Source organism: Amphiprion ocellaris, chromosome 16 (assembly GCF_022539595.1).
Source record: "Amphiprion ocellaris isolate individual 3 ecotype Okinawa chromosome 16, ASM2253959v1, whole genome shotgun sequence".
Taxonomy (NCBI): domain Eukaryota; kingdom Metazoa; phylum Chordata; class Actinopteri; family Pomacentridae; genus Amphiprion; species Amphiprion ocellaris.
The window spans coordinates 10,607,827-10,634,987 of NC_072781.1; the positions used below are offsets into that span (position 1 = coordinate 10,607,827).

At 38.4% G+C, this 27,161-nt stretch overlaps 2 protein-coding genes across 8 annotated transcripts in view; one reads left to right on the forward strand and one right to left on the reverse strand.

The window, feature by feature from the left end:
- The first annotated feature begins 13,295 nt into the window (after positions 1-13,295).
- Positions 13,296-23,498, forward strand: alox5a (arachidonate 5-lipoxygenase a). The gene is made up of 14 exons (XM_023263897.3): positions 13,296-13,695; positions 15,045-15,243; positions 15,382-15,463; positions 15,537-15,659; positions 16,731-16,837; positions 16,997-17,169; positions 17,275-17,421; positions 18,070-18,273; positions 18,349-18,435; positions 18,702-18,880; positions 19,085-19,206; positions 19,629-19,729; positions 20,600-20,770; positions 20,997-23,498. Exons 1-14 carry the CDS (start codon positions 13,546-13,548, stop codon positions 21,174-21,176), a joined length of 2,025 nt encoding a protein of 674 aa, XP_023119665.2. The 5' UTR covers positions 13,296-13,545; the 3' UTR covers positions 21,177-23,498.
- Positions 23,499-23,774: 276 nt separating this feature from the next.
- The window catches only part of marchf8 (membrane-associated ring finger (C3HC4) 8), a 93,617-nt gene continuing 90,230 nt past the window's right edge, over positions 23,775-27,161 (reverse strand). For all 7 annotated transcript variants that reach the window (XM_055018553.1, XM_055018554.1, XM_035945270.2 and 4 more), the window contains one exon: positions 23,775-26,246. In XM_055018553.1, the coding sequence (XP_054874528.1) occupies positions 25,942-26,246 (305 nt within the window). In that variant the 3' untranslated portion in view covers positions 23,775-25,941. The remainder of the gene's footprint in view (positions 26,247-27,161) is intronic.

The window sequence follows — 27,161 nt, forward strand, 5'->3', positions numbered from 1 at the left end:
AAATATCATAGTATAGCCTTTTGTCCACGAAACGTTGTTATGTCTCGGCTGTCTGAATTAGGTGAGGAGCAACACAAAAACTGTCCCAACGTTGGTTTCCAGAGGGTTAGACGAGTGTTTATTTGAAAGAGTAAGTTTACAACAACACAACATGCGAGGGGGTTAAAAGCAAGTGGGTGTTAGTAAAATAAAAATAAATAAACAGAACTAAAAGTGAACTTCACGTTGACATTAATGGGCATTCCAACCAGGAACAAAGTAAAAGATAATCAATACGAAAAAAAAACCTCTTCCTGTTCACCTCTTAAAACCCCAAAACACACCAGAGTAGCACCCTAAACTAAAACTACCAATGGGTTCCCTGTTTTCCTTTCTGAACAATTCAAAGGTCCCTCTCTATCTCCCCACACATCCACCAACCACTGGAACACATCTCCAAAGTTCTGCCGGGCCAGCTCAGCTTCCCCTCAGAAGAAGTGCTGCCACCTGCCAGGTGAAGGAGCCTTTTGAGAGGCAGCTGGCATCGTGATTGGACTGTACTTTGGTCTGTTCCAGTCCAGCTTCAGCTCCAGAGACAGCAGACGGGACGAGTCAACGGAGGCCTGGTGGATGAAGTCATGCAGCTGAGTACAATACAGAAAACAACAGAGGAGGAGTGCAGTGGCCCAGGGCCAGAACAAACAGAGTAGCATGGTATGTCTCTTAGAAAACATCATAGTATAGCATTTGGCATGAAAAAACGCCATCATATACATCATATATTGTACAAATAACAAGTCAAAGCAAAGACACATACATTGTAGAATTGTAGTAATTGTGGGCTGACTGATTTACTGAATATCAGTATTTTATTTTTTGCGAATTTACGGTAATAAATCAGTTTAACAATGGTGCTACTTTGCCTCTGAACCTTTTTCTGCCTGTGGTCACTCTGTCTTCTGGAGTGATTTGATTGGTTATACGTCACAAATAAAACTCCTTTAACTTAACATCTGTAAACAAAACAAAAACATATCAACAAAGTTTTCTGTTAGAGTTTGTGTTCTTCTAAATTTAACTCCAACGTTTTAAATACTTTCATTGACTGCAAATGAATATCTACTCCAAATGTCTCACTAATAATCATTATCAGCCTTAAAAACCCACAAAACACCCCTCTATACTCGACCACACTTAGTACAGTCTGGTTCCCCCTTCTATAAATCTGCTTGGAATCGTCCACTTCCTGTTTGTCAAAGTGGCCTTCTACCTGGACAGGTTTTGTTGGAGCACATGCAACAAACATTTTGGGTAACTGCACTTTAATATGGATGGATGACACTGAATTAGAGTCTGTTTTAATGAGACTGAGTTAAGATGTGCAGCTCTGTCATTAAATAGTAAATTATTTCTCAGAATTCACAGAGAAAAGTCTGAAATGTTTGCTAGGTTAGCGTCCCACATGTTCTTTGGCTCAGCTAAAGCTAACTCTCTCCAACTTCTGGATCTCTTGAGTTGCTTGTTGTTAAAATATCTTGCTAGAGGTGCTGAAGCTCAGCAAGTCTGAGATGTTTGTTCAAAATCAGCTCATTCTCAAGTCTGATCTAAACTGTCCTCTTTCGTTTGAACTTTCCCTAAACTTAGGAAATGACAGAGCAGCACATTCAGACTCAGTCTCATTATGTAGAGATTAAACTTCATTGTCATTCATTGATGTTAAAGTGCAGTTTTTCAAAGGTTTGTTGCACATGCTTCCGACCAAACCAGTTCAGGTGGAAGATGATGTGAAGAGAAAGCTCCAGAGGATGAATATCACACATTTACGTTGGAAATAAATGTCCTTTAATGAGACATTGTCATGCAAAAGTTGGATTTCCCTTTAATGATGTTCAAATCTTTGTTGAATGTTTTGTTGATGTTGGTTTCTAAATGTTTTCTGACACTCGGCCCCAAAGATTAAAACCTTCTACGGCTCACAAGCTGCAACAATTCACACATTATCAACTATCTTTCTGACTAAACTAAGATAAAAAGTGAAAAACTGCCTGATTCCTGCATCATGAATGTAAATATTTTTGGTTTTTATGACAGTAAACTGAATATATTTGGGTTTGACATTTTATAAACCAAAACAAGAAATGAATTCGTGGAGAAAACAATCAACTAATGGACAAAGAAAATGTGTTTTCCAACATATATGGCTGAATTACTCCAACATTACAAGATACATACAGTTTTAATTCAATTTTATTTATATAACGCCAGTTACAGGTCAAATTGTCTCAATTGTCTCATATTTAAAATATGACCAAGTAAGAAATCTAAACATCTTGACTAATCAAATTTATTATTTGGTTTTTAAGAGACTAATGGACAATTAAAATAAGTTTCTCCACTAAAACTAATAAACATGAGGTCAAATAGAAGGAAGAGTTTTAAATACTGCAGTCCCACGACGACAAGAATAAAGTTTGTCAAGAAAAAGTAAATCTGCTGGTGGATTCCATTAAAGTCCTAATAAATGAAAGTGTGATACTAAAGGTTTGTGGTGCTAAAAATCTCCAAGTAAAAATATGAAGTTGAACATCTGGATGGAGGTTGATAAAAGTTGACCTTCTTTCATTTCTCTGGAGCCGACTCCATGGATTTTATGGATGGTGGTTAAAGACCTGCTCTTCTAGTCGTCTTCCTTCTAGTCGCTGTAAAAAGTCAGTCCATCCTGGCCGACTTCAACACCTCTTCATGACAACTTGTTCTGCCTCGGACCTGGTGGAAACTCCAGAAACTCGGGAAAACCTGTCGAGACTCGAAGAACTCGTGGAGACTCGAAAAACTCGTCGGGCGGGGGAAGGTGTGGTGGGTGGTGGGGGGAGGTGGGGGACTAGAGGGGGGAGGCCGCCACCCACCTCCCCGCCTACTCTCCGCCCTGACTCCACCCAGACTCCGCCTTGGCTCCACCCATGTGGTCACTTCGGAAACTACGATGCCAAAGGGACGACGAATTTATTTCTTTTCATCTGATCTGTAGCTCAGTGAGTTAAGGATTTGCCTGTGGAGCTGCAGGTCGCTGGTTCAAGACCAGACCCTTCTTAAATTTTCTCAAAATCCTGGCAAAGACAAAGAAAGAAAAATGCCGGTGGCGGGTCTTGAACCAGCGACCTTCCAGTCACTAGTCTGTCTTCTTATCCCCCTGAGCTACTCGCTCAGATACTAATTTTTCTTTTTTTTGCGCATTTATCATCTATTTTTTGTCGTTTTCGAGTTTTTTTTTTAACTCGAGTCTCGACTCGACCGTTTTTATCGGGAGGTTGGGCTTCAGCCTTTGTGCTGGAGGGTTGAACCTTCAGTTCCAAGACTTTCCAAAGCCTCCACACCTCCCGAGTCCTAAGGACGTGAGCTTTCACACAGTCTGAGGGCTGAAATTTTCTAAGTCCCACAGTAGTTCTCTGTTTGATTGAACTTTCACACAGTCCAAGGACTGATATCTTCGAAGTTCCTCAGTAGTTCTCTGTTAGTTTGAACCTTTCGACAGTCTGAGGACTGAAAACCTAAAGGTTCTTGAGTACTTCGCTGTTAGTTTGAACTTTATGGTTAACAGAAGCCTTAAAACTTGTGACCATGAGTCTTGATTTCACATTTAAACCATCCGAGTTCTTCTCAGACCTTCACCTGTGGGTTTTTTAGAAATCCTCAACAAACTTTGATTCTCTTCACTGAACAGTAAAGTTTGTGGAGATCAGAAGGTAATATTAGTTTGATAAATGCCTTCAACTACTTGTAGACTTTATCTGGAAAGCAGTTTTCTGAAATGAGTTCTTAGTAAATCTGTCCACAATCAAACCAAGAACATAGAAAGAGGAAATGTTTGAAGAAACAACTTGATGTTTTCATTTCAGACTAGAAAACGCTTCAAGACCTTTATCTGTTTTTGCTCTTTTTGATCGTTTTATTGTCTCTTCTGTGTAATTTGATCTTCTAAAGTCTAACTGGTGTCTTTTCAAATGTTTTGTCTTTAGTTTGATTCTTCTTAAATGTTTAGTTTTGCTCTTTTCTCACCTTTTATTCTTTTCTGATGTCTGATTTGATTTCCAAATGTTTTGTCTTTTTAATGTCTGTTGTTTTATCAAATGTTTTATCGGCTTGTTTGAAAAAATGTCCTTTTCTTTCCCAATGTTTAATTTTTCAATTAAATCTTTCAATCTTTAAGGTTTTTCTTTTTGAATGTTTTACCACCTTTTTTTAAATTTTGTTTTTAAATGCTTCATTGTATTTTCTGTTTAATTCCTATTTAAAGTTTTATTGTCTTTAAGATTTAATTTTCTCATTGAACATTTAATTTTTTAATTCAATGTTTTGTCTTTTCAAAGGTTTAATGATCTAATTAAATGTTTCGTATTTTTTTAATGTTTAATGGTATTTTTTAAATGTTTAATTATCTAAAATATTTCATCTTTAATGTTTAATATTTTTGTTTTAAAATTTTGTTTATTTTCATAATTACATGTTTTGTATCTTCTGTTTAATTATCTAATTCAATATTTTGTCTGTTTAATATCATTTAATCGTATTTAATGTTTAATTTTCTTTTTAAAAGTTTTATTGTATTAAATGCTTTTTTCCTTTGCTTTTTAAAATGTAGTTTATTTCTTTAATCTTTTTTTCTGTCAAGATTTTAAGTCCAACTTTAAAAATGAAACAAACCCTTAAATCACAATGAAAATACTTCTATTGTCACAATCATGAGTTAGTCAATTATTCAGTTTATCAATTCAGCTTTATTTGTTTAGCACCTTTCACACAGATGACAAAACTAAACAAGCAAAGAGAAAAAAAACTATGATTAAAACTCAAAAATATATTTTTTAAAAAAGATTTAACATGCTAATAAAATCTGTTGTGTCCAGGGGATGGAGGGAGTTTATTGAAGTCTTCTTGGGCTCACATGGGAAATCATTTAAAATATAAACTTGATCTTCAGTCTAAGGAAACTGGGAACTGCAGAGCGACAGAAGAAGCAACAATATCTCCTGTTTTCTCCTTTAATGAGTCGACTCTTCTTGTACTTTCAGACCAAAGAACTACAGACTCTTCACAGCCTGCTCAAACTCTTGGTACAGGACCTCACCACACAGGTCAAGAAGGTTTCTGTCTCATTTCTACTCTGAAGCTCACCTTCTCCTGCTCAAACTGCTGACAAATGTTTCTGCTGCTCTAAAGTCTGGTCTCCAGAACTTCCTAAAAACTCTCAAAGTCTCTTCTGCTGCAGGTAGCTTTGTAGAACTGTTCCAGAAAACCTCACTAAACCACATGGAGGGGCCTCAAGATAGTTTTCCAAATGAAACCATACAAAAACCAAACTAGCACAACCCAAACACTAAAGTCTCCTGCAGCCTACCAGAGAACCTCTGAGAACAAAGAATCAGGACAGGAACTCTTACCTTCTGGACAACCAACGTTGGTTCTCAAAAAAGAATACAGAATGTGTCTGACCAAAAACCTCTGACGACTCACTACAGCCAAGATAAAGACACAACTCAGCTGCACCAAATCCACTAATCACTGCACACATTAGCACCATGTGCTAACTGTGGCTAAAGAACCTCATTTACCAAGACAACTATCCAGTACAAAGCCCTAAAACACAGCAAGAAACACATTAAAGACGATTTTACTGCTGGAAGCTGCAAGCCAACGCCTAAAGAAGAAACTAAAGCAATGGAGCCAAACCCGGTTCTGTGGTGAAGAGAAGCAGAGGAAATGTTTGGCTGCAGCTAAATAAAACAGGAAGACACTGAGCTGCTCAGGTGTTCCTGATAACACCAAGCAGCCACCTGGACAGCCAATAGGAACACAGCTTACTGGGAGTCCAGAGGGCGGGGTTAGTGAAGGAAATTTAGTTTAAAGTTGAAGCAGAAAGTTAATAAAGAAAGTTGAAAACCACCTTCTGATACCTGAAATCTCTGAGTTTTCACACAAAGAACACCTGAACATGTCAAACTGGTTCCATAGTAGAACCATCATTGTAAAAACGTCATAGTATGGTGTGTTGCTCAAAAAACATTAGGACCCGGCTGTCAGGGGACAAACATGTAAGAAACATGAGAACAGAGAGAACCCAACCAGTAGGTCACAGTTTATCATCCCCCAGTCATCTCCTGAAGTCCATATGGTGAGAGACATCAGTATCTGGTTGTTAATTTACCAGAGGATGCTTATAATCATGCTGATGTGGTCTGTACTCTACAGTATTTTAGTGACTCAAGAAATGCCTAAGTTGTTTTTTTAAAAATGCTTTTTAATTTTTAATAAACATTTAACAGCCTATATGTAATCAATAAATGGCCTTTGCCTATCTTAAGAAAAATTCACTCAGAACTCTGATATGTTAACAGTACTAAATAAATCAATAAATACATGCATACACACAAAAATAAGTTAATACATTAACTGTGTTAAGACAAGATTTAGATTTTTCAAAAAAAAGTTGTTTATGTTTTTGCAGAATCCAGTATTGCTCACTGGTTGGTCATCACATTTTGTTAGTTTGATTTCACTGTTTAAAATGATGCCACCTCTTTTCAGACAGAACCTGTGATAATAAAACAATACAAAATTTTTAGTTCTGTGTTAATAAAGCACTTAAAGCTTTAAGTATGGCTAAATGCTTTTTTCAAAATTAAATATATCACTCCTTAGGTGGTCGTGGCCCCAAGTTCAGTAAAGTTGGAAAGATATTCACAGATTCGGACTTCCAGCATCAATAACTCATTAGATATAGGTTGTCAAAACATAAACGGTGCCTCTTTCCCATTGTTGCAAGGCAGACAATGTGCTACAAGCCCAGTTTTATCAAAAGTAGCTGTCTTTCAAGCTACAGGAATAACATTGGTGTCTATGGAGTGAACAGGGTCCATCTGCAATTTGCAAAACCACTGCAACAGTAAAGAGAGACAAATATTCAATAACTTCACTCTTCTACATTGTAGTGTCACTAAAATCACTGCAGCCTTCAACTGGCTCCTGTTGACAAAGTGTTTTAACAGAAATGTAAATGCTGTAATTTGATTCTTTTAATGAACCATGTAACTTGAATGGATGTGATGCTGGTGTGACCACAGTGCACACGTCTGATGTTGCTCACAGTGGTCCAAGGGACGCTCAGGGAGTTTGTGTGTTTGCTCAGACTCATGAAAAATTAGAGGGAACATTGCTTGTACATATACCAAGAAGTCAGTGTAAAGGAAATGTAGACCTAAAAGGATTGTTTAAAGGAATATTTAAACGATTATTTAATAATCTGTTATCAGTCAGAACCCTGGCAAACTTATTTTCATCAGTTTTTTTAGTGGAAGTCACAAATAAAGGAGCTCTTGGTTTTTCCCGGCGTTACTGAGTCCAAAGCTGCTGTTTCAACACAGAACGTTCACATGCATCCACAAACCTCTCAGCACTCAAACACCCACAGACAGGAGGCCGGCTGGGCCAAGGCTCGGCAGCGTCCTCAGACCCACGAGTCGGGGAGTCGCTGAACTTGTTGGTCCGGTTTGAAGGTCTCCATGTGGTCCAGTAGAAGTCCACGTAGTCGGTGTTGGCTTTGAACCGCAGTGACTGGCCACCATCAGGTGGACCGGCTCGTCCTCGTAGGGCTCCTCCTGTAGCCTTGAGGGAACCACAGGAACATTCAGTAGCTGTTGGAGTTCTTGCTGTCAGGCTCATGGTAGAACGGCTATGAGGTATCTTGTAATCATCTTATCTGGAACAATCTAACAGCCTAAACTGTTAACAGTGGTGTAAAGAAGCAAACACTCAGGCATAGATTAGGACTCAAACTAGATTTATTTTAGAAAACAAATCAACTTAGAGGCATTTGTTCACATATGGGGCTGAGTAGGAGGCCGTCCAATCAGATTCGAGGTCTTCACTCTGTAGGTTGTTTGTTCGGTGAGACTCTTGGACCTCCATCAGCTGACGTGGATGTTTGATGGTCTTCCTCTCTAGTGCCAGATGATTCATCCATGAATTCAGCAGCTACAGACTGAAGCGAAGCTCATGCTGCCGTTACTGAATTCCTGTTCCAGATCAAATGTTCAGAGCTCACCTTGAATGCAGCCGTCTGCTGTCTGATAGTTTTTCTCATTGTAGTCTTCAATAAAGTCTTTTTCCTCATGTCAGGATGTGGTGAGACTCTTTCTCAGTCGCTGCAGACGTCCCTCATTGTGCATCTCCAGAGAAGAAACAGAAAAACTGGTCACTGCTTCAGCATCACAAACGCTCTCCAGCACTGAGAGTGTTTTAGGAATTAATACATTGTGATGTGAACTTTGAAGGAGCAGAAACTTTACAGCTGCCAAAGATATGAGCTCCAATTCTGGATGTTTTAGGAAATGAAGCTCATCAAATGAACACTTGATTTTTTGCTGATAACTCTCATTAAATTACTGAAGAAATCTAACATAAAAACCTGTAAACTCTCAGGCAGCTTTTGTTAAAGTTTGTCTATAATTCTATCATCATGTTCTGGAACCAGGACTCTACAGAAGTTCCTTCAAACAGATACTTGTGGGTTTCTATTTAAGGCCTCATTTTTGAACATACAGCAGAGGATTAGAAAGGAGTGATTTTAATGTTTAAATTAGTCCAGTGAATGTTTGGAGTAAAAATGTTTAAAATTTGGATTTAGATAGATTTGTGTCAAATAATATTGTAGAGTCTCAAATATATCCAAATGAGTTCAGTGTATTTACATTTTGTAGAATATTTGACTTCTTAATCTCAATACTGTAGGGTCTGACCCTAAATATTATAATAATGATGTAAATTTAAATAAATAATATTGTAGTGCAGAGTCATAAACTTGGTGAAGTGTTGGTGAATAAACAGTGTAAAAAGTGCAAAGCAGCTCCATTAAATCAGGAGATGTGAGACTTCCACAGCATGGATCACCATCTGCTGTGTTGATTCATAGCTGAACGTCAGAATGAACTGAGATAGAAAAGCTGCTTTGAGCTGCAACATTACGGTCTGACAATCCAACACCATCACAGTTTTCATCTGGTTGTTTTGCTCCAACATGCTGTGAAGTTCAGTTTTTACCTGAATCAATACAGAGATTCTATTTCCAACCAAGACTGGAATAAAAATTAGAATGTTATGAGGTTATTAATGCAACTAAATCCTTTCAGATGGAAGGATTTACTTCTAAGTTCTAATTCAAGTTTCAGTTGGAGCACATTGCATTCACAAAGAAAAACAGCGAAACCTTCATAGCAACATTTAATAAACCTAAAGCTTCCCTGTTGGCTCATTGGTGGAGTTTGTTACTGACCATCTGAACCTTAAATCCAGTGAGACGACCATCTTCAGTTGAGGCCAGTCAGAGAACTTCAAGACCTTCCATCAGCTGGACCAGATGTGGCATCATCTCCCTCTGAACATCTGGATGACAGGAGAAAAGACAGAAATCAAACACAGATCACAGAAATACAATTTATTCACTTTCATCATTTTATAAAAGTAGCATGAACTTTATTAAAACTTGACAACATCAGTAATGAAAGTAAATGTTTTTATCTCGTGTTGAAGCTAAATTTAAAGTCAGTTTTAATGACAGTTTATCCTGAGTGGAGTGAGAATGGAGCTTTTCTTTCCTTTTCAGAATATTCCCTCAAAATATTCTGTTTATTATTGGCTTTAGAAGCATTTTTCGTTACTTATCTATTTTTAGATACCTCAGACTGATGCACTTTGCTGGTTTGCAGATAATTTCATGTACAATGACAATAAAGATCTTCTATTGTAACATATTTTGCTAAAACAAGAACTGAAAACCTTCTCAACCATCTCTCAGTCTGCAAAATTCCAACTGCGACAAAGAAATATCTGATGTAGTTATTATTATAATCTTTACTGAACCAGCCCTGGAATTAATAAAAATCTGTATATGGATATGATTTTCTCTGATGGGACCACTATGGAAGCTGTAGTAATTATTAACTATCCTTTGAAGGGAAAGATTGGGTCTTCATTCAGGTGGATAAAAAAAAAATGCTCTCCCTTAAAAAAAAAAAAAAAAATGCATACAATAAAGTAAATCTCTTCTGCACTGCACACATACTACACTTTTGTATAACTCTGGATGTCAGAGTAAAGGCAGACAGATCCACCGATCAGCCACAACATTCTGACCACTGACAGCTGAAGAGAACAACATCCATCATCTTGTTCTAATGCAACATTCTGCTGGGAAACCTTGACGTTCATGTGGATGTTTGACATGTACCACCACCTAAACACTGCAGGACAAACAACCCCCTAGTCTCCATGGCAACAGCAGTCCTTGATGCCAGCTGCCACCCTCAGCAGGACGAACTAAAACTGCTCAGGAGTGGTCTGAGTAACATGACAGAGCTAAGCTGTTCACCTGGGTTCCACACTCCCCACATCCAGATCTGATGGAGCATCTGTGGGATGGTCCAGGATCAGCCTGGTCTAGGTAGGACCCACCCTGTAACCCACAGGACCCACAGAATCCACAGAGGTTCTGATGAACCACTGGGTCAGAGGAGTTTTAGCAGCATAAAGGGACCAACACAGTATTAGTCAGGTGGTCAGAATGTTCTACTGTTATATTGTCATGTTGATTATATGATCAGTAAATGTTACCATCAATTATAACGTCCACATTGATCAGGAAAAAAAAAAACAACTATCAGTTCATTCAGAAACTGTGGGGTTAAACCTAAAAACACAGACCTCAACAGCAGTTTGTTTCAAAGCAGAACACCAGCCGGTTTTCACTAAAGAAGCTTTCAGAGCAACAATTAAATGACAGTTTTGTTCTCATTAAGTTCAGAGTCAGAATCAGCCAAAACAATGTTTACACACATCAGGAAAAGAAAAACTTTTATAAATATTTCATTTCTATCAGTACTATATATATATATATATATATATATATATATATATATATATACCTCTTTCTAAGTTTGATCAAATCACGTTAACTCTGTGTCCTGTTGTACGATGTTTTCCCAACAGATGGCGCTACCCTCATGAATGGAGCATCAACAAGTGACGTCTACAACAGAACAGAAATGTCTGGAAGCCAGTGGCCACCACTTTGAGCACCTCTTGTAATTGTAGAGGCCAAAGATAACTTTTATTAATCTCCTGATGTCTGAATAAATTTGGTATTGAAATATTTATGCAAGTTTTTCTTTTCCTGATGTGTGTAAACATTATTTTGGCTGACTCTGTATAATGGGTTTCTGACAGGTCACCAGGCAACATTTTTTTATAATAATGACAAACATACCTGCATTCTACAGGAGTGATTTTCCTCATGTGCAGGTAAAGATGTGTGAGGAGCTTAGAGATGACAGGAGCAGGAGTCATCCTCACTAATTCAGCTTCCACCTAGAAACAGAAAGACCACAAACAAACACACTGATATACTCTCAAACGTTCAACCTCACAGCCTCAAAATATCTGTTTAGGAAGTGTTGTGTTCCTAAATTCTGCTGAAAGCATTGACAGACTTTCTCTTACAAGGTTGTGTAAAAAGCAGCCTGTCCTCTGAGCTACTGAGAAATCTTCCTGAACAAAGTTTCTACGTGTAAATCAGCTCAACAAAAACTAAAGCCTCAGTCAGAGATAACAGGTATCGCAAATTATAAACAACTTTCTTTTAAACTCAGACTTTCTGCTTCAACCTCACATAAAAAGGGGAGTTTAACTCGTCAGGTGACTGAAAATGAAACGGCTTGGGCAGTTCTGGATCCAAAAGTAGGATGTTTCAACTCATGTTTTACTACAAATACATGCAGTAATAAATAAATACAACGGCTGGTTGTTAGTTTATTCACTATTAATGTCACTTTATATACTGGATTGAACTTGAGCAGTGGAAGAGAGAAGGAATTTAATTAAATTATGGAGCTTCAGAGAGGTAATGTTGCGCAATGTTAAGGGCGGTTTAATCCAAACCAGCTGAATGTTAAACTTCAGTGCAGCTGAACAGGTTTCAGTTAACCTTAAAGTAAAATAACTTTTTTTAAAAGCTAAAATACACAGCAGAGAAATACAGGTTGAGAAGGTCATTCTAATAATGAGGACAGCTGTGGCAGCAACTAACAGGTGTTCAGCGGTAAGTTAGCCAACTGTGTTAATTAGCCCGCTAGCTAACTTAGCCGCTTAGCTAGCTAACGCGTCCGGACAAACTGCTCAAACACGACAAAACACGACTCTTCACAAGTCGCTGACTTAACGTACAACAAAACAACGCTACTGGTTAGAAGTATTTATCTTCTTACCGTGTTTTACTCCAAAAACAAGATCAACAGCAGCCAGAGATGCTACCAGACGTGCCGACCATAGCTATATATAGAAGACTAGATGCTAGAGCCCTGTCTCCTATATTATCTATGGTCTGACCAATCACTGTTCTCTGGCTCCGCCCTCTGAGAATCTTGTTGTCGTTTGGCTCCACACTTGCTGATGACCATTTCCGGTCTCAGAAAATGAAAAAAAATGACCTTTTTTCGTTTCTGTCTCTTACTGATTTTATTTTTTGTTATTCTAAATATAAAATGAAAATCAAAGCATTTTTAAATTTTCGTATATCCCTTTTTGATCATGAAAAGGAAAAACGCCTTGTATTTCAATTTTAATTTTTGTATTTTAAAACGAAAATGAAATAACTACTCGTTTTTTGTTTTTCAATGCTCGTTTCAGAACGGAAAATCCTATTGCCAGATAAATACACGAAACATACACGCACCGTCATATTATATCTTTATATGGCATCTTTGAATCCAAGTTTTTTTTATGTTAAATTGGTGAAGCAGAAACAACTGGATTCCATTTTCCACCTGGGGTTTCACACATACATATCCCTGTTAATGCTTCTGTGAAACTATAGAGGGGCTCTAATACATTTGCATTTATTTCACTGAAAGTGGAATACACTGCCTGTTGTTGTCCAGTGGCATGTACTAATTTGACTGGTAAATGTGATGTCTAAAAGATATTCCTGGATTCATTTATACAACATCAACTGAATATAGTTAAAGTCCAACTTAACACTGTTATTCTTTTCCCTTTTTTTGTCAGCAATACACGAATTCATCTATTGTATTTTTTTGTGTGTCCGGTTGTTTGCAGACAAAAAAAGAATAATTTAATATCACCTTCTGAAACTAGACACCTTCTCCTTCGCACACATTCACATCAGTTTCCCCTCTGATAGCGCATCGAGGAAATACAGCTGTATTGTATTCTGACCTCATTTACACTTTCAGGGTGGAGATTGCCATATCACAGAGAGACCTGAGTTTGTTCTGCCGCCTCCCTCTTCTGCCTGATTGCACAGTGTGTTTGTGTAAGAGATGTGTACATCAGCGGAAGAAATAGTTTTGAGCAAGAAGAAGAAACTTAACTTTGCTTTAGAAAAAAATCTTTAGGTGAACTTTTACTCGGTGGTAGTAAAGCTGCCTTTTTGCAGATTTCTTCATCTTCAAAGGGTGTTTGGACATTTTTGGAGAGTCTTCTTCATCCTGGGCGATCGCCATGCCTTCGTACACGGTGACAATTGCCACAGGGAACCAGTGGTTCGCAGGGACGGATGACTACATCTACATTACACTGGTGGGCACAGAGCAATGCAGCGAGAGAACGCTGCTGGACAAGCCTCTGTACAACGACTTTGAGAGGGGGGCGGTAAGTGATGCTGCGCTGATGAGAGGGTGACAGTGTGACAAGTGCATTCATTTTTATCTCCCGATGAACTGCAGACAAATATGGCGTATTGAGATCAGCTGCAAGTTGATGTGAAAGAGGAAGCAAAGAGGAAGCAGAGTTTTAAATCGAGATTGATTCTGTTAAAGTGAATCGTTTCATTTCAGAGGGAATACAAAGCTTGTCTACTTTTGGCAAAATGAAGTCAACTCCAGCAGGGTGTAATCAAACTCATAGCTCCTGCTGCGAACATGAAGTGCAATAAATGGAAAATACTAGCAGGGTTTTCATTTAGGATCTTCAATAAAGTCAAAATTAATGATGATGAAATGCATAGTAGAGTGTGTAAGATAGAAATTTCTTCAAAAAAAGATCTTTTTACTGTGTCACCAAAGTGTATTCTTGACTAATTAAACTGCTGCCATCAATTTATTCTCCACAGAACAAGTAGTGACAGATACACCTTCTGTTTCAAATTACAAATGTTGTCTAAAGATGAGATTCAGTCGACTTTATAAAGCACTTCTCCAAATCAGATGTCACAGTGTTTTACAATAAGAAAGAAACAAGAATGAATGAATTCATAAAATAGTAATAAATATAGTGATGGCAAATTACAAAAAATGGATCTTGAGTTGCCTGTTAAAGGTGAGATAAAGTATGAAAATTAAAATTAGCATACAATTACTGATCTACATAATTTTTTAAAAATTAAAACCCATTGAAATTTATAACTGAGGTCTAATGGTTTTATTCTGACATTTAAATTCAGATTATAGACCTAAATAATATGTTTTTTAAATAACAAACTACAAAATGTTGAAGCCAAATGCTTCTGCATTACCTACAAATCCACATTGTAGATCAACTCCTTTACAGACATACATATGCCTGATCTGTCACATTTTCCACTCCATAAATGTCCCTAAACAGTGTGTGATCCTCTGTGAACTAATGTGAGCTGCTGTATGTGATTGTTTCCTGTCAAATTAATATTCCATGAAAAGAAATCTGTTTCTCTGTATTTCCTTTAGAAAGCAAAACCAATAGTGAAGGGTTTGGAAGCGGTGGTCTAACGCACTTTCTGTAGTTTTTGAGAAAAATGGGTTCAAAGTTTTGTGTTTTCAAGAATGGTCTAACATTCAAAGCACCACTAAAACGCTATATTTGGGTTGTGGGTTAGACCATTTTGCCACTAAAATGTATGTAGACCATAAAATATTACAGAAATTATGTATTTTTTGTGGGTTAAACTCCTTCTAATATTTAAGTGATTCTGACAATAAATCTCCAGGACACGGTTGTCACATTAGTCCCTGATTAAATTGCAGGTGGACTCGTATAGTGTGAGGGTTGAGGAGAACCTGGGCGACATCGTGTTGGTGAAGATCGAGAAGAGGAAATACTGGATGCAGGATGACTGGTACTGCAGGTACATCACAGTCAAGACCCCCTCTGGAGACTACGTGGAGTTCCCCTGCTTCCGCTGGCTGGTGGATGACAAGGAAGTGGTGCTGCGGGATGGACGAGGTAGCCGTCAGTTCATCAGTTTGTTTGCCTAAGAAAATACCTGCCTCATGTTTCTTATCAGTCAGACTTTGCAGTGACAAAACAAAAGGTAAACAACTCTGGTCCATGTCTCAATTTGTCTTGCTGTGCCTGTTGCAGCTCACATCCCTCAGGATGATAAGACCGGCCTGGTCAAGCAGCACCGACAAAAGGAGCTGGAAACGAGGAAAAAAACTTACAGGTAAGTTCACTGTATATGTAGCTTTTGTTCTTGGATGCTATAGGAGGCTGAACAACTCTGCTGCCCTTTCTAGGTGGAAGGAGTGGCAGCCGGGCTTTCCTATGAGCATAGATGCGAACAGACACAAGGACTTGCCCCGAGACATCCAGTTTGACAGTGAGAAAGGAGTGGACTTCATCTTGAACTACAGTAAAGCGTGCGTGCTCCCACTAATAGCCATCTGCAGTAAATAGGTGGACAGGTTTGCAGGGGTTATGACAACAGCTGATGCCCTTCAGTGCTGAACAGAAGGAGTCTGTGGAGGTTCAGCCTCAGGGGGGTTTTCAATGCAAAGCTTTCATGATGCCATGATCAGGTGTTGAGCTGTGTTATGTACACAGGGTTAACAGGAAAAAACAGAGGAGTCATTGTGTGTTTATCACCAGGGACATTTGCATGGCTCTTTAATGCAGGCGTGTGAGCTTAAACATGGGCACACAAAGACCAAAACAGATCCACAACACAACAGTTTGCATTGTGCAGTGAACAAAGCTAAAAAAAAATATAAGCTGAAATGAGCTGTGTAGTTTGCTTCATAGACATTATCAGGTGTTTGTGGCCAAAAAAAAAAGCTAAAAAAAAATGCTAGAAAAATGATCATAACAACATCGATCCATCCATCTATTATCTATACACCACTTAATCCTCATCAGGGTTGTGGGGGGGCTGGAGTCTATCCCAGCTGACTTGGGACGAAGGCAGGGGACATCTTGGACAGGTCACCAGTCTATCACAGGGCTATATATACAGACAAACAAGCACACTCGCATTCACACCTACGGCCAATTTAGAATCACCAATTAACCTCAGCATGTTTTTGGACTGTGGGAAGAAGCCGGAATACCTGGAGAAAACTCACACATGCCCAGGGAGAACATGCAAACTCCATGCAGAAAGATCCCAGGGAGGTTGGGGATCTTCTAGCTGCAAGGTGAAAGTGCTAACCACCAAGCCACTGTGCAGCCCATCATAACAACATATATAGTATAAATACAATATATATAGTATAAAACATATAGATTTTCATCAGACTTTTTTCAGTTACAATGTTTGAGTGATGGTAATTAAAAATGCACTAGTTTTAGAATTCTTGACCTTTTGGATTGTCAATATACTGATGATGATGATGATGATGATGATGATGATGATGATGATGATGATGATGATGATGATGATGATGATGATGATGATGATGATGATGATGATGATGATGATGATGATTTCCCAGAATAGAGAACTTATTCGTGAACCAGTTCATGCACATGTTCCAGTCCTCCTGGAATGACTTTGCTGACTTTGAGAGAATCTTTGTGAGAATCAAAAACACAATCTCAGGTCAGCTACACTTTATATTATATTATATTATATTATATTATATTATATTATATTATATTATATTATATTATATTATATTATATTATATTATATTATATTATATTATATTATATTATATTATATTATATTATATTATATTATATTAATTACATTACACAGAGTATGTGATGCAACACTGGAAAGAGGACTTCATGTTTGGATACCAGTTTCTAAATGGCTGCAACCCTGTCATGATCCAAAAGTGCACCAAACTTCCTGACAAGTTTCCTGTCACTCATGAGATGGTTTCTGTCAGTCTGGAGAGGGAGCTGACCCTGGAGCAGGAAATAGAGGTAGACATGTCTGTGTCTGCGAATCTTTTCTACTCGCTCTCCATTTCTGAGAGAAAACCTTGACAGGGTGCTGATGTACAATGTAAACCAGTGTTGTGGCTCCAGGCAGGTAACGTCTACATAGTGGACTACAAGGTGTTAGAGGGCATCAGTCCGAACTGCACCGACCCCTGCACGCTGCAGTACCTGGCAGCTCCAATCTGTCTGCTGTACAACAATACCCACAACAAGATCCTGCCCATAGCCATTCAGGTACAGTGATGTTCAGATATGTGTTGCACCATTATTTCATGAGGGAAAATTTCCTTAACCCTGGTGTCGTCCTGCGGGTCAAAATTGATGAGATTTAATGTTTGAAAATGTGGAAAAAACTTCTGATGTCCACATTTTCAACATTTTTGGGAAATTTTCAAACATTTTTTGGTAGAAAAAAAGAAATGCTTAAAAAAATTCTTTAAGATCATTCACAAAAAAATCAACCAAAATCCAGCGATTTTCGCTGGATTTTGGTTAATTTTTTTGTGAATGTTCTTAAAGAAAATATTAGAAGTTTTACTGATATATATATATATATAGTCACTAGATATTTTTAGGATTTTTTGGAAGCTTTTTACTCATTTTTGGAAAATATTTACAAGAATTTTCTTGCAAAATTAGTTTTTGAAAACATTTTTAAAATAAAATTATTAAGGGAAACTTTTAAGGAATTATTGGAATTCTTTCTGAAGGTTTTGCAAATTTTCAGAAATTTGGGAATTTTTTTTGCTGAATTTTTGGATTTTTTTTTCAGACAAGGAAACAATATCTTTGGTGCCCATAAATGAAGACAACAGGAGGGTTAAACTGAACTGTGCTTCTTCTAACTGCCCCTGCTCTCCCCTCGTCCTCTTTCTTTTCCAGCTTGGCCAGACTCCAGGTGAAGACAGCCCGATCTTCCTGCCCACTGACGGTGAGTATGACTGGCTGCTGGCAAAGATCTGGGTCCGCTCGGCCGACTTCCAGCACCACCAGACCATCACACACCTGCTCAGGACACATCTGATCACAGAGATGTTTGCTGTCGCCATGTACAGGCAGCTTCCTGCTGTTCACCCTGTGTATAAGGTACAACTCTGGCTAATTAGCCCAGTAATCGATGTATTGATTGATTGATTGACTGAACGTCGTTGCTTTTTGCAGCTTCTCATCCCACACGTTCGCTTTACCATCGCGATCAACACCAAGGCCCGAGAGCAGCTCATCTGTGAGTGTGGCATCTTTGACAAGGTGAGATTGTGAGAGTATGCATGTGCAGCATAGAAATAAGGGAGGCAAGTAAATGGCAGAGGCTAATTTTGTGAAAATTTAATGAAAAACTGAAAAGAAATATGGGACGAAAAGGACAGAGAGGAAGATAAGTCCACAAAAAGCAGGGATTAAGATGCTGATGAAGACAAATTCCACTTAATTCCACTTAACAAATAATTCCCCATTGTGCATTTGCTAATGGGCAATAAGTGATATCGTGATTTCTGCTCTCTGTCTTCATCAAGGCCAATGCAACAGGTGGAGGTGGTCACATCCAGCTGGTCCAGAAGTGCACCAAGTCTCTGACCTTCAGGTCTCTGTGCTTCCCTGATATGATCAAGATCCGCGGTATGGACAGCAAAGAGGACCTGCCAACCTACTTCTACAGGGATGACGGCTACCAGGTGTGGGAGGCTACAAAGAGGTGAGCTGCACTGCTTCCTCCAGTTGTTGTAAACAGCACTGATTTGTGTTTTTGAGGGAGAGAAAACAGTCAGAATGAAGGATAAACAGTGAGAAGTGGGGGAACATTTCTACCCCTGTGTGTGTTTCAGACTGACAGTGTGTCAGAAGAGAGCGTTTTTTATTTCCTCTGTACATGACAGCTGTCCTTTTCACTCTCTGGCAGCTTTGTGTCTGACGTGGTGTGTATTTACTACACCAGCGATGAGACGGTCCAGGGAGACGAAGAAATTCAGGCCTTCGTGAAAGACGTGTGCAGCTTCGGTATGCAGGACTTCGATCAATGTGGTGGGTGCAAAACGCAGACCTCCTATTGTAGCAGTTTCCTTTCAGTGCTGCAGCAACAAACAAAAAGCAACACCCAACCGATCTGTGCAGTTTCTTTTCTCTACCCCCCTTCAATATTTCGTTAGTTTAGGATTTTCTGTAGGAGACAGGTATGACAGGGAACAGACGGCATTGTAAATTCAAATCTGCTCTGTTATAGATGAATGGTTTGGGTGAAGAAAGGAATTCGCAGGAGTGTGATGGTGTCATTGCCTGAGCCCCAGTGTTGTAAAACCCATCCTGGATTTCACCATCATTTCCTAGCTGAAGGCTTTGTGCAAGGATCTTTTTTTACACAGCAGCCCTTGCAAAAGAAATAAAAGGGATTTTGTAAGGTTTTAGGCTCACTTTGTCAACTCTGTGCATCCACAATCTGTGTGCAGAATTTCCCAAGTCTGTGAAAACGCGTGAGGAACTGATAGAGTACCTGACGGTCATCGTGTTCACTGCTTCATCCCAGCATGCAGCTGTCAACTTTGGACAGGTGAATATTAGGTTATCACTAAAATACAAATCAAATATTAAAAATACTGATTCTGCAGAAAAGTTATGCTCTGACTGATATATTATTTTGGCATTGTTTAAAGCTGTAAAATTTCTCTGTTCTGGCTGGTTGAGGATGAACTAGTGTTGACTACCTTCCCCATAGTAAATACAAATATCACAAAAAGCCATGTGAGACGGATTCACTGTAAAATTTGTAACTACATGAAAATTTCCCTTTTTACTTTACAGATTTTTTTCTATAGTTTTTGATTTACACAAAAATATCAATAAAAGGAATACAAAAATAAAGGAAATGCAAAAATAGAATTAATCTATATCTATCTATCTATCTATCTATCTATCTATCTATCTATCTATCTATCTATCTATCTATCTATCTATCTATCTATCTATCTATCTATCTATCTATCTATCTATCTATCTATCTATCTATAATACAGATAATCTCATAAAAATAAGGCTGGAAAAGGCATTTTTAAAATTATTATATTATTATAGGATGCTCATTCAAGTTATTTTACTGTATTTTTTTGGTACTTCAGCTGTTGAAATATTTGTTTTTTACAGTATAGAGAGAACATCATTCTTTGGTTTCACGACAAACAACTAAGAGACATCAGATCTGATATAAATGTCTTTTTTTTTTACAATCTTCATCTATTATTAGTAACTAGTTGGGTACAGTAAATGTTGAGGAGTAAAATGTGCATTATTTGCCTTTATAACCTACTGTACCCGAATAGAAAATGGAAACATTTAAGTATACTTTCAGCAAAAATCTGCTTCAGTGCAGTTCTTTAGTAAAGGTACTGCATGCCCTTACTCTCTCTTCATATATGTTTTGTAGTATGACTGGTGCTCCTGGATCCCCAACGCTCCCTCCACCATGCGGAAGCCGCCGCCCAAACAGAAAGGTTTGGCAGACGTGAACTTGATCATGGAGAGCCTCCCTGATTGTGGACGCTCCAGCTGGCACCTGGGGGCTGTCTGGGCTCTCAGCCAGTACCAGGAGAACGAGGTACGGAAAGAACACTCTGCGTCCAAACACACAGGCAATCATTTGAACATTTGATGGTCTAAGCACAGGCTGGGTTGTTTTTCGGACCAGCAACAACATCAGAGGTTTGATACAAACTATACATTTCTAAGTTCCCAGGAAACCCCCATGTCTACTTCAGCAAGTGCTCTTTTCCTTTGCAGTGTGATGCAGGCCTGACTGACCTTTCTCGTCTCTCACCCTGCAGCTCTACCTGGGCATGTATCCTGATGAGCACTTTATAGAGAAGCCAGTGAAGGAGGCCATGGGGAAGTTCAGGAAGCAGCTCGCAGAGATAACCAGCTCCATCAAGAAGAGGAACGAAGGAAAGAAGCTTCCCTACTACAACATGTCCCCCAACAAAATCCCAAACAGTGTCGCTGTGTGAGGAATGAATCTTACTTCTACAATGGAAATGATCGTGCCAGTAGTTTCGCCAAAAAAAAAAAAAAAAAAAAAACTCTTCTAATGTCCCAAATATGCTGTTAGAAAATTATTTGGCACCTAAATGTGTGATTGTGTAATTTCGACAGAAGCCTTTTTTTAAATTTTGTGTATATTTTTGTTGCTTTTGTGTGCTCCAACAACAGGGTCCTCCCTCATTCAGGTAACTAAGAGCTGTTACTTAAGGATACTGAGGAAGCTTTCAGATCTTTTATTGAAGAAAAAGTAATAAAATCACACGCTAACAATGCTCTGCTAGAGGCAAAATTGAATTAAAAAATAAGTGAAAGCATGTAAGTTTAATCTGGAATTGGACTTTAGTATAAAAAGTAAACGTACTCAGTACAGAAATATGTTTCAAATGTCTAATTACACTGATGTATTCATGTAAAAGCAGGATTTTATTGCTGTAGCTGCTTGATGTGGAGCTCATTTGGAGAATTTTATATGTTCTTTTCATTATGAATTAATCTGCTGATTATTTTCACCATTATTTGACTAATTGTTTGGATTACTCAGAGCCCAAAGTGACACATTCAGTGTTTTTTTGTTCAACCAACAGTCCAAACCTCCAAATTCTTAGAAATATTAAAATAGTTAAAAAGCAAAAGCAGTAAATTTGTCAAGCTCAAACCATGAAATGTTTTTATATGACAAAAGATTTAAATGATTAATAGAATATTTGAAAATTAATTTCCTCTCAGTCAGCTAAAGGAACAATTGTTTCAGCTGTTTTTGTAGAAAATGAATTAGACTTTAATTAAAAAAAAAAAAAAAATAAAATCCCGCCCTGTTTCAGAAGCTCTTTATAAGTTTCATGTGCAGAAATCTGAGTAAGTAAAGCTGTCAGATAAATGCAGTGAAGTAAAAAGTACAATATTTCCCTCTGGGATGTGGTGAGTAGAATTAAACTCTAAGTACCTTTAAAAAAGTACAGTACTTGAGTAAATGTACTACACCATAGTGGACAATCTTGAGGATCAGCAAGTGGTAAACTGATTGTTTTTGCATAATAAATAGAACTCTGATTATGGAAAAAGTTTTTTTGTGGCTTTTGGTGCAACAAGCAGCCATTCATTTATAGATAAATAGTTTTTGCTACTTATGTAGGTGAAAATGTATTAAAATGTTACCTGGCCTGTCATTTCTACCTGATCCTTTATTAAAAAAAATAAAAGTTCTATATTTGACAATACTGCTGCAGCTTTTTCAAGTCTCTTGCGGCTGTGACAGTCACAAATAAATCCTGTTTTCTGAACATTTAAAATCAGAATGCAAGATTCAGTCGAGATGCACTGAGAAAAAGACAAACAATATTAAAAGTAACTTAATTTTTATTTGGTTGTTCTTTTTAATTCTACATATTTTGTTCAAACATGGGAAATGAACTGAAAACACATCAATATTTCATTTAAAAACATAAGTACTTTTACCAAATTCTTTACAATTACTATTTCAAAGTAAATTCACAGACAAACTTGTGGAATGATATCATTAGACAGGGGAACAGTCGTATACGTTCAAGTCCAGTCAGTAGTAAACAAATGTAGCTTTTATGCAAGTTACACTATTCCCAGACATGATAAAAGAAATGTAGGTGACAGTGTAAAGACAGATGGAAAAATCTGGAGTTAAGCATAAAATACTGAGGCTGAGAAAGCAACTATCTCAGTCGATGTTCCACTCAGCAGGTTTATGAACTGAAGGAAGAATGAAAAAGCTGCGCTCAGAGAGGAAGCGTCCTAAAGTGGCCTCAATCTTCATCAGAACTATATCATAACTTCTGCGTCAGACTTCATAAAAGGAGCCAGCTCCTATGAGTAGAAACAAACAAAAAAAAACCAAAAAACAAACAAACAAAAAAAAAAAATCTGAAAATCCATTTAGTCTTCTATCTCATGGGAAAATGTTTGCATTTTCCAATTTCTTTTCATGTGAAAAATAGGTTCAAATTTGATGCTGTGCTTAATTAAGAATATTCTGTGTGTTTAAAACAAATTTAGCGAGCAATTTAAGAAGTTAGAAGGTAGAACAGATATTTACGTCAAGGTCGAGTAATCAAAGTTTCCACAATTCTAATATCTAAATGACAAACTAAGAGCAAAACAAAGAGTGGAAGTGATTTTCTGGTACTTATGCCTGGTAAAACAAAACTAAGTGTAAGTTGCATAAAATTACTAATGAAAGGTTTTTTTTTTAAATGAACAAATTGTACTTTTTTCTGTTAAAAATAAATACAACACAAAATAAAGAAAATAATTTTATATCCAGAGGACACCCTGGACATTAAACACCAGTACATAACTGTAGAATAGAATAACAACAAAAGGGTAATTGCACTTTTTATCTGTCTAATTGCACTGAGCCTCCTGGGTATTGACGTTTCAGAGAAGCTTGTCGTTTCTAGGTCTTAATCCAAGTTGACACACAACAACTCCCTCGGCTCATTTTGTATTAAAATTATATTAGACTCCAGATCTCAAGTCACCATGGGGCATATACATGAACACAGTATGCATTCTTGCAAAAAAACAAAAACACAAAGCGCTGATTTCGTTTATTGCTGCTGCTGAGCAGTAATTGTCAGGTATGTTGTTGGACCATCGCTGTTCACAGACAGTATACTGGTATCAAAGACAGTTTTTAAAAATGTGTGTGTTGCTGGAATGGCTGTGAGGCTCAACATGAGCCTGGCATTGCTGTGCTCCCACATTAACAAAAGCACTCACAATGATTGTAAGCCTAAAAAACACGCAGCCTTGAGAAATCCACCGCTGCGAATCTCGGACTGCACCTTCTGCTTCACACCAGCAGGTGGCGATCCAGTCGGCTCATCAATAAGCGATGATGCAGACTGACTCAGTCGCAGGAGATGCATGGATGTGTTACATCAGCATTTATTGGGATGTAAAGGATCTGATGGCTGCAGAATGTTAGTGATATAAAAATCATCCTCAATGCTGAATTAATGGAATCAAAGTGGGAATCAAAAATGTCTTATTTGTGCCACATGAGACTAGATGTGAGAGAAACAATCAAATAAGGGGCAATATGCTGCCTGTCTTGTGATTAAGTACTAAAATAGACATTCGCTGCCATGTGAGACAGTGTGGCAAAAGCAAACAAGACACACTGAAGCTGAGATCTAAAATGCTCTGTTAAGATCATTTATGCCACATCTACACATCAGATCTGCCGCATTCTGCTTCCGTCTAAACAAAAACAACTGATGGTGGTTTGTAAATGTGCAGGTCCTGACCTGCAGAGCAAAAATGAGGCTCAAGCAGCTGCAGTCTGTCTGGTTTTTAATCAAGACTCTCTGTGAAGGTTCAATTAACACACGGTCTGCACAGCCGGAGCGACTGGAGGACAGAAGTGAAAATACACAGCTGTGGATTTCTCAAGGCATATCCCATGACTAAGCAAACAAATCAACATATTAAAAACCACACATGGAATATCACACTGTAAATACTGTGTCATTCGCATGATAGAAAAACAAGCGACACTGTTTACGCCCAAAGGCTCGCGTTACGATCTCAAGACATGGAAATTATCTCACAATTTCCTGTGACCAGTAAAAAAAATTCTTTTTTTTTAAATTTAATTTATTATTTTTTTTAATGATTTTTTAAAAAGTTTACATTCTCAAAGCCTTCAGAAAGTTCATGTTGGGGCAGAGAAGTCATGTGGCTGGATCTTCCATTTTCTGGATTATGAGATTGACAGAATCAACACTCATTTTTGTGATTCTTTCAGCATGGCTCCATTTTTTTTAAAAAACCCCAATTCCTTTTTTATCATCCACGGGAGGGTTGATCTGTAGGTATATGTGCATTTGAGGAAAGGTTTGTTTTCCGTGTGCTCTCCCCCATGTACAACATACAAGATGGGAGTCATATTAAAGAAAGAAAGGAACTGGAGGACGGGGAGGGGGTGTGTTGTGGGAACTAAAAAAATAAAAGTGCTTCGATGCATGTCCAGATCAGGGCCCGTCGGATCCAGAGCGGCGCGGAGCTGACAGACCACAGCGACAGAGATGGCAGTAGCTGGAATATTCCAGAGATCCGATGCACGGCGCTACATACTGATCCACGGCAGGTTAGCCCGAGACTAACAGGAGGTAAAAACGAACAAATCTAACAAACCCACAAGCAAACAAACCACGCGTCCAAGACGTATCAACCTCCGGAGCCGTTTGTGAGTCTATTTGTCTCAGTCCTGCACTCCCAGAAGTGTACATACAAGTGTGTGTTTGTGTATGGATGTGTAAGTGTGTGTGTGTGTGTGTGTGTGTGTGTGTGTGTGTGTGTGTGTGTGTGTGTGTGTGTGTGTGTGTGTGTGTGTGTGTGTGTGTGCTCCAGGCCTCTTCAGACATTTACAGAAGTCAATATAAACACTCCAGTCCTGGGAAAGGTAAGATGTGGGAGTGTGGATCGAGGGTGGAGAGAAGAATAACGTATGATAGGTGGACAAAGAAAGATAGAGTCACGGTTGGTCTGTCTGTCTGTCTGTCTGTCTGTGTTTGTGGGTGGAGTTTGGGGAATATAAGATGACCGGATGAGGTCAGTGGGTCAGTCTGGGATCAGAGGAAGGGGAATGTCTGGTTGTTCCTCAGCCACCGAGCATTTCCATGACCGCTACTCTTCACTGCGGGCCTGTTTGTGTGTGTCGTATGAGCAGGACAACCAACGGCGTGGACCGAGCTGTCAGACGTGGAGCACCTCCATACTGTAGTCCTCTGTCTCTGTGTACTGGGAGGAGTTTGTGTCTGACTGGGTGGGGGCCAGAGCCTCCTTGCTCTCCAGACTGGGCTCCATGAGCGGCGGCTTCTCCAGCGCCAGCTTTTTACACGTGTCTGGCCGGTTCTGCACGTATATGACCCGGTTGTAAGCCTTGAGTCTCCTCCATAGATGGATATAGACCTTGCACTGGACGTACATGAAAACCAGTCCGCCTGTAAAGCCGATGGCCACCACCACAAGCTTGGTCCAGAAAGGCCATTCCAGGATCCCTGAGGAACAGAGAAGAGACAGAAAAAAAGAAACACGTGCACAAGTTAGAGCAGAATGCAAAAACAACTAAATAACTAATCAAGCTCCTTTGAAGTAAAACATGTCTACAGTCTAGCACGTGTGCTTTATATATAATCAAGTTCAGGAGGTCAAAATGCACAAGTAAAAACACGGAGAGAAGAATGGCTCGATAAACTGCTGCAAATTTAATAGATATTTTAGTGAATCATTCACCTTGAACTACAAAATGCATTAACGGCAGGTATGCGGCTGGGGAACTATGGTATAATGCTGCAGAGGTGTATGGGAGATAAATGGACACAGGATCATTACAATGTCTGCAGCAGGCTGTATTTCATCAAAGAAGATGGCTATGTTAAAGGAACACAGTGAGGTTTTTGGAAATGAAGTACATTTTATATAACTAAAGACAAGTTTCCAGCATGCTATACTGGCTGTGATGTAATGATGTTTTTTTTAACTATTTTTCATAGGATTAAAGTCAAATTCCTGAGACTTTAAATGTCCTTGGGCCAGTGAACATCCTGTTTATTCGTCATTTACTGTTTGTGGTAGTCTCGCATTGCCAGACCATTCTGATCATCGCTCATCACTGATTCAAGGCAGTCTAGTTAACATTACAGCTGCACGAAAATAACATCGGTAAAATCAGACATGCTGCTCACTGTTATTATCTAACCCAAGCAAGTTTAAATTCTGCAAGATGATCTCTATAAATAAATAAATAAATAAGGCTATCTGATTCTCTTTCTCTCCTTTCTCCTCCTCTGTGATCTTTCCAATCATTTCTCTAACATTGCTGTTCAATAAAAGCACAAAATGCCCCCCAAAAATAATAAATATAAGTCACAAAAAGAAACAAATAGCTGCTTGAAAAGTGGAAATGCTGCAAA

Coding starts and splice junctions, on each gene's coding strand:
- alox5a (XM_023263897.3), top strand. CDS start 13,546: ATGCCTTCGTACACGGTGACAATTGCCACAGGGAACCAGTGGTTCGCA. Junction 16,838..16,996: donor AATCAAAAACACAATCTCAG/GTCAGCTACACT, acceptor TACATTACACAG/AGTATGTGATGCAACACTGG. Junction 19,730..20,599: donor CAGCTGTCAACTTTGGACAG/GTGAATATTAGG, acceptor TATGTTTTGTAG/TATGACTGGTGCTCCTGGAT.